Raw genomic sequence first — 12,561 nt, forward strand, 5'->3', positions numbered from 1 at the left:
TGATAGTAATAATACTCAAAATCAACTAAATGTGCAAAAGTACAGAACCTCAGTAAGAGAGCATTTCTTTGTTATACTACCATGTGCAAACCAAGTTCATCTAAGTTAACCAATAAATACCTACATATATTGACAGAATAGACTAGAGTTAGATAAATACTTTGCTGAGAGTTTCTTCCAAAATACAGCAGCAGCAGTTTGAATACTTCATTTCGTTTCCTCTTTCGATCCATCTAGCTTAAGCATATCTCCATTCATTCACGACCCCTAGATACATGAAAAAGAAATATTGAATGAGTTATTAACCCATTAATTAATTCTTCAGAAACTGATATGTGAAAACTAGTTGTAAAAACCATACTTGGAAAACCAGTGACTTCACCGGTGTTTGCGGCATATCCCACTAAGATCGTTGGTCTGTTGTATCAAGGAAAGTAGTAGGTCGTTGAACTTATCGGCTAACATCTCAAAGTCTTTCATCTCCATCTCCTTAACCTTCATGAGCCCCTCATCCAATTCCTTCCAAGATGAATTAGATAGTGAGATAGTAAATATATAGAGAGAGAGAGAGAGAGAGAGAGAGAGAGAAGTTTAGAGTGAACTGAATGAACTCTTCTCTTGAATTAACACTGTGATTTACAACATATATAAAGTTTTCAACAGTAGCTAACCATCTAACTGCCTCTAACAAATTGATAACTCAGCATAACAAAAATTTATGGTGATGTCATCATTCAGTTACATAGAAATCCATACACACTAGACTAAGACATTAGTATAAGGTAAGATTTTATAATTTGCTGATGAAAAGTGTCTATCTCATTTTTTAACTAGGCACATGAGCAATACTTTCAGGGCATCTATAATCTGAAAAATTAGTAAGAGTTCATTTTAAACTTATTTTTTAATTTATCGATTTGAACTAAAAACAGTTTTTAAATTGCAGAACACTTTTATAAATGACATGTAGTACTTTGGTCAGAGTTAGGAACTTAGGATGTGGAATAGAAGACTGGCAATTGCAAACTGGAACAAAGTGAAGTAGCACCTGAAAACAGGATACACAGTATCCATATAGGCTGGTTCATTACTGGAAGAGAATATACTAATACCAGACAATCTTCCATTCGTCTCCTCATCCTGGCTGTGTTCATCCAACTTATTTGTTAACAAGTCCAAGCAGTCACACATACTATCACAAAGCAATGAGAACTGAGAGAATATTAGGAAAAGAAGCCAAATCATATATACTCTAACATCTAAAAGCTACTATCAAAGCATAGGCATGTAATGGATTCTTCAAAAAAATATGTGCTGATTTGTTTGTCATTTTTTAGGCAAGTATGAGGATAAAGTTAAATTTGTCCCACTAAGCTTAAAGTGGTTCCATCATCAGGAATCTCATTATAATAGTGTATATTGCATAGTTGTTACATGGAAAATGCAAAGTGATATCATCCATGTAACAGGTTTATGAAATTTATGCTCTAGGTTTTATGAAGGTAATGAAGTTAACCTGACTCGCAGCCTCAGTTTCACATTTTTTACTAATAATTGCATGTCAAGGGTTAAGTGTACATAACCTGAATCCAAGTAAGCAACATTAAAACATTTTTTACTAATGCTATAAAAGAAACTACGGAATCATGGAAATTCATGTATGGTGCCATATGCACTGGTGGTCACAACGATAAGCTATTGGCTTTGAAAGACAAATCAACTCAATGAAATTTAAGTAGAAACTATATCATGAAGAAACAATGGATGTACCCAAGCTTCCAATAGACAAAGTCATAGCTTAGAACCTGTTTATCCACCATGTGGAAGTTTCAGTACTCATTATTTTTTGAGTAATAGTATTAATAGGATATGTCAGATTTCATCAAAGCTAACATGTTAACTCACAAGTCTAATATTTCAGCTATTTAAGATTTGACAATCATTCAAGCGACAAATCGACATAGCATATTCAGATTTTCATGTTCCATTACGAGTGACAAAAACCATCAAATCGACATAGCATAAAGGAAAGTTAGATTGTTCAAACCCGGAGTCCCATTTCAATCCAGCTTCTCAGCGTTCTCGGAACACCATCAGCAAGCATCATACTGACTTGATTCGCATCAAAAAACTCAACGGAGACATGAAGGGAAAGAGAGAAAACCAGTCAGGAATTTTGTCGAACAGTTTATAGGCATTAAAACTTCAATGGTAATATGCTTATAAATTCAGGCAATCAATTAACCGAACAGTGTGTATGCCTCAGAAACCAGGATAAAAATACCAAGAAAATTAGGTATCTACTCCCAACGCAAACTAAAAATTCCATAGATAGTATCAAACAATTTTCAAATGATTCGAAACTGTTACAACAGCAACAGCGAAGGTTGCAGAGAGAATCGAAAACGCATGCAGCGAAACCAAATCAGAGAACAGAAAATGCTGAAATTGAAGGAACGATTGACGAAGAAAGAGGGTTGAAGAAGAATGAACCAACCTTTGAGCAGCGAAGCCATGAAACAGTTGAGCAGTGAATCGAACTCAATCGCTCTTCAAGAACTGATTCTGCGCTCGAAAACAAAAATCCGTGAGAGAAGAGAGAGAACGATCGGTGAGAGAAGAGAGTGGAGAAACAACGATCGGTTGCTAGATCTAGGGTTTCATGGTGAGAGTTGCAGAGAGATGAGAGGTGTGAGTCGTGAGAGAGGTAATTAGGAAAGGGATCTGAAATAAACGAGGGAAAATTAGAAAAAATCCGCGAGTTAATTACGGGGTTTAGTAAAACCCCCCTTAACTTTAAAAAGTTAACGACATTTGCGGGGGTTTCGGAAACCCCCGTTAAAAACCCCCCGCTAAATGACAGTTTTTTTGTAGTGCCAGCACTTTGGATACAACCTTGTACACACATCCGATGAGTGAAATGGGCCTAGAATCATTCAAAGCCAAAGGGAAGCTAACCTTTGGAATCAAGGCGATAAATGATGCATTGCTACCCTTGGTCCAACACCCTCTTCTCCATAAATCCTCCATCACTTTATGAAAGTCGTCTTTGAGCAAGTCTCATAACTTCTGAATGAATTTAAAATTAAATCCATCAGGTCTTGAACTCTTATCACCCCCGCACTCCCATACTGCCTCCTTATTTCCTCCACCCCAAACTGCCTCGTCAAAAACTCATTATCTGAGTCGTTTAGTGCTCCAAAGGGGACCCCATCCAGATTTAATCCCACCCCTGATTTGCGGTAAACCTCTGGTCAAAGTACTTCTTAACTTCACTTTTCACCTTTTGCGGATCCTCCTCCCATGTGCCATCAATCATCAAGCCCACAATAGAGTTTGTGCATCTTCACCAATTTATTAGCGAATGGAAGTATTTTGTGTTCTGATCCCTATCCTTCAACCATTGCGATCTTGACTTTTGGTAAAACATTGATTCATGGAGATTTAGAACTGTCCAAAACCCGCCAAGTAGCACCTTTCGTTCATTTCCCTCCTCCATGGACAACCATTCTTCTTCTTTAATTCCTTCTTATCCAATTCGTTCATCTTATGTACCACATCATTCCTTCTGCTTCTCAAGTCCCCAAACACATCTTTATTACAATCCTTCAACTTCACTTTTAGGTTCTTCAATTTTTCCTTGAGTACATAGGCTCCCGAACCTCTAATCTGATTTTCTTCCCAAGCTTTCTCCACGAACCCCACTAACCTTGGGTCCTTGAGCCAGCAATTCATCACACATAATGGTTTAGGTCCCCAGTCAAGAAATTTGTTCCGCAACAGTAATGGGCAATGGTCTGATATGTCTCTATTGAGACCCAATTGTGTACAGTTATGCGAGTTTGCTAGCCAACCCAGAGATATGATGAATCTGTCTATCCTACTTTGTGCTTGGCCATTTGGTTGATACCACGTAAATTTCTTTCCTGCCAGGTAACAAGATGTAAGTACATCAATTATGACCGTGTAATTTAATCATGAATATATAAGATTAAAAATTATTAATAATTAAGTAATCATTTAAAAATGTCATATGACTTCTTAAAAAGCTAAATGACTTAATATTTTGATCTTAACCATTCAATATTAGATTAAATGTGATGAGTTATTCTTAACATTCTTGTACAAGGAGACAATATAATTCCCATATCATACATCCTCATGTGTATGACATAAGACTCTCTAAAACGTTGATGCATGCTTTTATGGCTCTGAATGAGCTAGCAAAGGGAATAATGCTCTTACGAGTTGTCCTAATCAGCATGAGCATCTACCATACATTAATCCAAAATATAAATGACTAACGCCCAGTTATATTTTGAAGGACGTGTTGTCTTGAATTGTAAGATTCTTTTATTCTCAACTCCGTTAAATATGGGAAAAATCTATGGGCGTTGCACTGAATGACTAATTATATGTTGCAATATCTGCATGGGAATATTACCTTCTATACAATTGGGTCACATTGTCTAACAATTGTCATAGATGGTGTGTAAAGAGGAGATTATCAGAATATATTTTTCCTTTGCATCCAAAACTATACTTTTCAATTCCGACAAATAGTTGGTTTAAGTGCTACATGCTTGAAATTTTTCTTAAACACTATTTTAAGTTTGAGTTTTTAAGATCGGCCGGAAGAGTTAGCTTTACCAAAATATAGATATTTCTATTGAAATATGATTGTCTCTCATGAATAATATATTTGGGTTAGACAAAACAAATCTTTGCTTTTTCTTGTTTTGAGCTCATCCATATCGCACGAGACTTGTTATTCTCATGTCTTCATCAACGATCTAGATACCATTCCTGTCTGAAAGGTTGTAACATCACTTGGTTTAGTTGATGCTATAAGTATAAATAAATATCCATACATATATAAAACCGAATTTATACTCTTTTTCGTACATGTGTTGGTTTTGCCTATATATGTGAAAGAGTGGTATATAACTCCAGATTGATCATTACAAAACATTATCATTCATTCATTCGAGATATGCAAATGGAAGAAGGGAATATATTCCATGATGGTTGGTTTCTTCCATAGGTGTACTTCCTTCTTTGCTTCTTAATTAAATTATATATCTACCATGACTTCCCTGCTAGAGAAAACTTTGGGCTCTGAAATCTCTTCCTTTATATACCGCTGTTGTTTTATCTATCAAGACCATCACCATCATCATCATAACAATAAGAGCCTCAAAAAGAACTTCAACATGGGGAAGAAGAGTAGACCACTTTCCTTGCAGGTTAATTTGCTTTTAGTATATATATGCATGGTTGTTTTTCTCTAATGTTAATTTTCTCCTATGTTATTTATTGTTTGATTTTTCTTTGCCATGATTCAGCTTTATTTGAAAAAAAAATAGCAGTTTATTAGAATTTTTTTAAAATTAAATTAAATTTTTCTTTTAATATAATCTGAAAAAAATAAATGCATTAATTTGGTCCCCATATATTAATATCTCCTTTGATTTTGATAAAAATAAATAAATGGTGAAGAAAATAAAAATAAAACGACAAGCCAATAATCTTTTTTTTTTTTTTTTTTTTTGACAAGCCAAAGAAAAGATGCATAAAACAGCACAAGGTGTGCAAGAAGAAAGTTTACAATGTTCATGACCCCCATGTTCTAATAGCATTAAGAACCACAGGCAGCCAAGGAAAAAACGAAAAACATAACAGACATAGCATGCAGAAGGTTTGCAGTGAGCTATACTAATAGCTCATCACTATACAATAGCACCAGCCCATTTGTAGGACATCCCTTAAGGCCAAGGAAGATATAATTATTGTAAATCTTAGCTCCCCATCATACAGATCAGAGGCTCCTTGTCCCACTCGTAGAAAGATGATTTGAAACTTTGCATCAAAGATTTGAGCCACAACCAAGACCTCAATTTCACCATATCCACTACCTCTTCCAAATTTACTTGTTCGCCTTTGAAAGCCACTGCATTCCTGTGAATCCAAATGCTCCAAATAACAGCAAGCCAAATTGTTTTCCAGCACAACCTTTGTTTTTTGTTTCTTCCCCAAATTTCATGATGCGCAAGATGAATGTTATGGTCAATTGGTAATACTGTTTCCACCCTTAACCATGCATAACAGCTCATCCATATCCTATATGAGACATTGCATCCAAAGAAAAGATGTCCAGCACTCTCCAACTGCTGAGAACAAAAGAAGCATGCACCATTTCTATTGCTGTCCACAGCCACTCCTCTCCTGAGTAAATTATCCAACGTTGGCAGCCTTCTGAGAGCAACTCTCCACACAAGGCAAATAACCTTGGAAGGAGCCAAACCCTTCCACAGCTCCTTGAAAAAAATGTTGCTGTCAACATGAGGGAATTGAGCCAAGTATGCTGATTTCACTGAATATCTCCCCTCTAGTTCACACTTCCAGAGCCATGAGTCCTTCACGTTCCTCTGAATCTGAACTGAAGATAACACCTGCAGTAAACTGTCAAAAATATGCTGCTCATGCACGAACAGATTTCTCCTCCACCGCAGCTTCCAATCCCACCCAGCCACCCCCCATTCCCCCATCTCAGCCACTGTTGAATCCTTTTGCACAGACACATTGTACAGCCTATTAAATTTCTGTTTTAGACACTCATCCCCAACCCAACACTCTCCCCAAAACCCCACTGAACTTCCGTCCCCCACTACCCTCTTTATATTTTCTTGTATCCAACCCCCCCTCTCACTGCACTCCCCTATAATCCCTAGATCCTTCCACCAATTTGACCCTTTCCCAAAACATGACTCTTCGCCAATCCATACTTTAGCCCCATATTTCGACCCGATGACCCTTCCCCACAAACTATCTCTCTCACTCAGCAACCTCCACCTCCACTTACCCAACAAGGCCCTATTAAACGCTACAATGTCTCTCACCCCTAAACCTCCCTGATCCTTTGGCCTACACACCCTATCCCAACTTACCCATGGAATTTTCCTCACATCCTCACTTCCCCCCCCCCCACAAAAATCTTCGCTGCAACTTCCTGATATTATTAGCAACAGACAATGGAATTTTATAGAAAGATAGATAAAAGTAATCTTGTTAAACACGGAATAGAAGAGTGAAAAAGTAACTTTTCAGGTGAGTACACATGAGAATATAATTTTTTTATTGGGTTTAGATCGATGCAATGTCCATATATAACTACAATTTTCCATGATAATATATAAAAATCATTTCGTTCAAAAAAAAACCATCAATATAATGAAGGATTTTTGTTTTCTTTTGAGAGTTAGCAAGCCAATTTTTTTCCTGGCCAATATTATTTTAACTATTTGTTAAACAAAATATAGGTAAGCCAATATATATTTTGATCATTTGTTACCTTTTAATTACGACCATTCATGATTAAATCTAACGGTTATAATTTATTTAAAAATATATTTTCATAAGATGCATGCATCTCATATATTTTGTTAGAGGAAATTAAATTAACTTCATGCAAACTGAAATGGTATCTCATAATGCATATTTGTTTCAGACCGTTGAGCTGAAAGTGAGGATGTGCTGCAAAGGTTGCGAAAGAGTTGTCAAAAACGCCATTTACAAGCTCAAAGGTACTTTTTATTTTTTGGCTTAGGAGTTAGGACTCACTAAGTGGGTCTCATTTGCTCGACTTCTTTATATCATCCTAAACAAATATGAGGTGAAATTATTGTAGCACTTTAAGTAATCAAGTAGTAATATTTTGATATATGTTTTAGGAAGTTTTAGCTTTTCGTGTTAAAATATTATTATGCCACTTGAAATAAGAATAATTTTATTTCATATTTATTTGAAGTTATTTAAACTATGTATAATATTCATCTTCAAATGAGATTGAACAAGTGTTCATATTTCACTTCACTCAAATCAATCCCATTATTCCATTCTACTAAGTGGATCGACCCTAATAGAGTCTAAAGAAGATTCGGGATAAAATAATTGAAATGATGTAGGATGGAATCTATCCTTAAGTTTATATACTACCACTATTTTTGTTACATTTTTTCATTTGCCAACACATGTGATGAAATGTCGATATTTTTATTTGTCCGACATAGTTAATATGACCATAAATCAATATAAAGGGTTGTTAGGCATAAATCCCCGCCCCCTCTTAAACTATATAAAAAAAGATAGAATCTTATCTTGATGAGTTTGACTGGTTCATACACGCATAAACTTTCATGGATACGTATCTTTTTAGGTGGCCAAAAGCTATATTATATTAATTGATGCATTTTAATCATAATAAATTATTTGTTAACTATATTTAATATTATCGCATGCATAAATACAATTTTAGTATATAAGGACAATATTGCTTTTGTTTTAGTTCATCTCTAAGAAAAAAAAAGTCTTCCTATGAGTTTAATTTGTAACTTAGTTTGATGTCATTTTAAGTCTTAAATGCCATGTCGGAAATAAGGCTTAGTTAGTCTTCCAGGCTTTTTCGCCTTCTCTGTTTTTTTCTTACTTTCGTAATCAAAATATCATTATAACCGATACTTCTGAAACTACACAATTATCGCATTAAGTGGTAAAGAGCGAACTAAATATTTTTTTGGTTGCTGTAGTACCTTAAGCCAGATTAAGATGTGGTACCCAAAATGAGTCGGTTCAATAATAAAAATACTCATGTATTGGTTAAAATTTTGATTGTGTCCTATCGTAATAATGCAGGGTTCCATTATTAGGGACGTGAGATTTGGAAGTTGTGTTTTCTGAATTTTTTGCATCCATCAACCATGGTCATTTTACGCGCATTTCCATTGTCATTATTCATTTCCACCACTCGTACATTTTTCATCAAAAAATGAATTTCATGAGATAAAGTTAATTGACAAGTAAAGTAAAATCTAAATATGTAGTATTTACCTTGAATAAAATGATAATAATCTATAGAATTACTTAATGAGGTACCATACTCAAAAAAATTTAAGGGTACCACATAATTTACCTATTTGTTTTTCATTTATAGAAATTAACAATTGAACTTCAACCACTTGTTTAATGATAAAGTGTGTTAAGCTACTACATCTTCTTGTTCTAGTGCTAACGAACAAAAAAAATTGACCCATTTATCCTATAATTAAATTCATGAATTTGGATTTTCCCCTGTTCTGTAAAATTAAAAAATGGTTTTGTTGAAGAGAAAAAGACAAGTTTTTAATAGGATTAGTGGATCACATAACCCATCACGATCAATTTTTAAATAATAAAATTTATACCATTTCTCTCTAAGAAGATTATATCCTGTTATTAAATTTGATACCGCATATCTCTAGAAATTCAACCCCACTACCATTCTTTTTTTTATACCATTTCTCTTTAAGATTTTTCATTCCTCACGCTAAATGCACATACTCCGACTGCATTGCCAATAAGTTACCCCCCACTTCTTCCTAAATGATGTCATCATGTATGATTAATGTTTATAATATGCTGTTTTTGTTTGGTAGGCATAGATTCAGTGAATGTGGAGTTAGAGATGGAGAGGGTGACAGTTACCGGCTACGTTGAGCGGAACAAGGTGCTGAAGGCGGTGAGAAGGTCAGGGAAAAGAGCAGAGTTCTGGCCATACCCAAATCCACCACTTTACTTCACATCTGCTAACAATTACTTCAAAGACACCACAAGTGAGTTCAAAGAAAGCTACAACTACTACAGACATGGCTACAATCTCCCTGAGAGGCATGGCACCATGCATGTGTCTCACCGTGGAGATGACAATGTTAGTAACATGTTCAATGATGATAATGTTAATGCTTGCTCTCTCATGTAAATAGTTAATTAACCCCTTGTTGTTAATTATTATGTGTGTATTGCTATTGCTAGCTACCTGCTAGGAGTGAAACTCTTATGATCAGGATTATGTAAATTAATTTGCAGTATTAATTGTGTGATTTATGAAAGCTTTGGGCTTTTGTAAATTTGACTTTTATATTTTATAATTTAACTTCCACTAATGTAAAATATTATGTGAGGTAAAGAATAATACAATACTCCGCTCAACGCGTGGATTAACTTATGTGAGAGTTGTTCTATATTATTAAACAAAAGTCTCTTGATGTTAAAAAAAGGAATAATAAAATATGGTAGTTACTTTTTTTATTTTGAAACTTGGTAGTTACTTAGATTTTAAGACAATGGCTCGTGTGGTTGTATCAATATTAAAATTTTATAAAATTAACCTGGTGATGAATTTGGACAAAACTTATTTACAAATTGATTGATTTTTTTTTTTATAAGTAAAAAAAATTGTATTCAAAAGATGCACAAGGGGTGCAAAGACCCATAGTACAATAGAGATGTAACAAATAGAAAAAAACACAACAGAAAGAAGTGAATGATAAACAAGTAAGAAACAAAAAGAAGTGACAGATAACAAGCTAGAATAAATGACTAGGACCAAGCCCCAAAAATTGAACAACCAATTGCCCCAATTAACCATCACATATATTGTTTACAATAGGCTAGTCTAGTAACAGTGGATGAGAGTTAATGATGTTTGATAAAGGAGAAGGACCACTCTTCACCAGAGCAAGAGGAGATGACGTCGACGACTGAGCTCTCAAGAAACGTTGGTGTTGGTGTGAGTTCTCAAACAATAACTCGTTGTTGGTAAGTTATTCAATGAGCAATAGTACAAACAGAACGTATAGTAATATTGATGCAACGTTGCAATTTGTGACGGTTTTAATCGCCACAAATTACATATGTGAGGGTGACACCACTATATTCAGTGTTGGTGGACCTCATGGGTCTAATTTTTTACTTCTTTAGTTGAGTATTAAGATCATTTTATATCACATGACGTTGCTAAGTGAAATATTATACACATCTCTCTTAATAAATATTTAAAAAAGTCTCATAAATTTAATGTCCGAAAAGATTTTCACATAAGAAGATCTTGTCATTATCTTCTCCCTCCACCTCTTTATGTTTTTTTTATAAGTCAAAGACAAGCAATACATCAATGAAAAAAGAGGGGGAAATAGGAGAAAGCCGGTGCAGCTGGCAAAAGACCAGAAGGCAACAAATAGGATCCCCAACATGCTACCTACTAAGTAGATCATTTACTGCACTCCAAGGTATTGTGCAACTAGTTGTGCAACTAGATAAGCAAAACACATCCAAAACTACAAACAGATTTAGTACAACAACAGCAAACCAAATTGTACTTAAGATAGTTCCAAGTTCCAACTTGGTAAACCAAATGATAGCCCAAGATCACAAAAAGAAATACTATTAGTTCCCACCTTATCTTATTGAATCACAGCATCTAAAACCAACAATCACAGTCAAGGAGTTCAATGACAATGTTTAGACCCTGTCACATCAGCCTTCATATATTATTATACAATTTTGAATACTTCCTGACTATTGAACACTCAATGAGTAAAGATTCATAGACATCTAAATAGTAGAAACACCCCAAACACTCATTTTTCCTGCGGATTTGGCCAAATAATACACTGAACTAACCACCTAAATACACATGACTAACCATAAAGCACATAACCGTGTAAAGTTGAAATTCCTAAATTAGGGATTTGGCCAAATAATACACTGAACTAACCACCTAAATACACATGACTAACCATAAAGCACAGATTGGCCAAATAATACACTGAACTAACCACCTAAATACACATGACTAACCATAAAGCACAGAACCATGTAAAATTGAATTTATGAATTTCAACTGAGTTTACACGGTTATGTGCTTTATGGTTAGTCATGTGTATTTAGGTGGTTAGTTCAGTGTATTATTTGGCCAAATCCGCAGGAAAAAGGGGTGTTTGGGGTGTTTCTACTATTTAGATGTCTATGAATCATTATTCAACACTCAATACATCCCCCATTCACAAGGTGACCATTTCTTTTTTTAACTTTATTTTAAAGATTAAATGAATTTGAGAATTTTTTTTCTCATTCAAAAAACTGGTTACAAAAAAGAAGAAAATACTGTATAATTGACAAGAGAGTCTTTCAGCAAGATCGTTAAGCTCTACATCAGATCTATATATCAACCACTCTAATGGTCGTCGGTGGGCTACAAACTCCTTTCTTAGCAAATCAATCCACCACACCATTATCCTCTCGAGCAATCGAAGAGAATGTGTCACCCTCCAACTCACAAAACTATGAAATGTGATATTTTAAATGGGGTAGATACACAATAATAGAAATTTCTCCAAAATATTTTCAAACAAAAATAAGCAGAAAGTCAAATGAACGAGACACACGTCTTGTGTAATCAAAATGCAAACCCAAAAAGTCAAATCCAATGCAATACTGAAACATTACCCCCATACATCCCAAATAGTAACATAAAGATAAATAAATATTAAATAGAATTTAATGTATATGCACGTTTTACACTAACGACCAATCACAACATACCACTTACATGAAATAGTAACTTTCATCTTAAATTTTAACTAAAATAAAAGGGGTTGTCTAAATGACCCATGATAAAATTTGGGTTAAATAACCCACCATCCAATCACATTAGAGATAAGTGAGTTGGAATTTCTAGATTTTATT

At 34.6% G+C, this 12,561-nt stretch overlaps 1 protein-coding gene across 1 annotated transcript; it reads left to right on the top strand.

Moving 5' to 3' along the window:
- The first annotated feature begins 4,943 nt into the window (after positions 1 to 4,943).
- Positions 4,944 to 9,952, top strand: LOC130720989 (heavy metal-associated isoprenylated plant protein 30-like). The gene is made up of 3 exons (XM_057571712.1): positions 4,944 to 5,246; positions 7,508 to 7,583; positions 9,471 to 9,952. Exons 1-3 carry the CDS (start codon positions 5,088 to 5,090, stop codon positions 9,791 to 9,793), a joined length of 558 nt encoding a protein of 185 aa, XP_057427695.1. The 5' UTR covers positions 4,944 to 5,087; the 3' UTR covers positions 9,794 to 9,952.
- Positions 9,953 to 12,561: the final 2,609 nt, after the last annotated feature.

Source organism: Lotus japonicus, chromosome 5 (assembly GCF_012489685.1).
Source record: "Lotus japonicus ecotype B-129 chromosome 5, LjGifu_v1.2".
NCBI classification, from domain to species: domain Eukaryota; kingdom Viridiplantae; phylum Streptophyta; class Magnoliopsida; order Fabales; family Fabaceae; genus Lotus; species Lotus japonicus.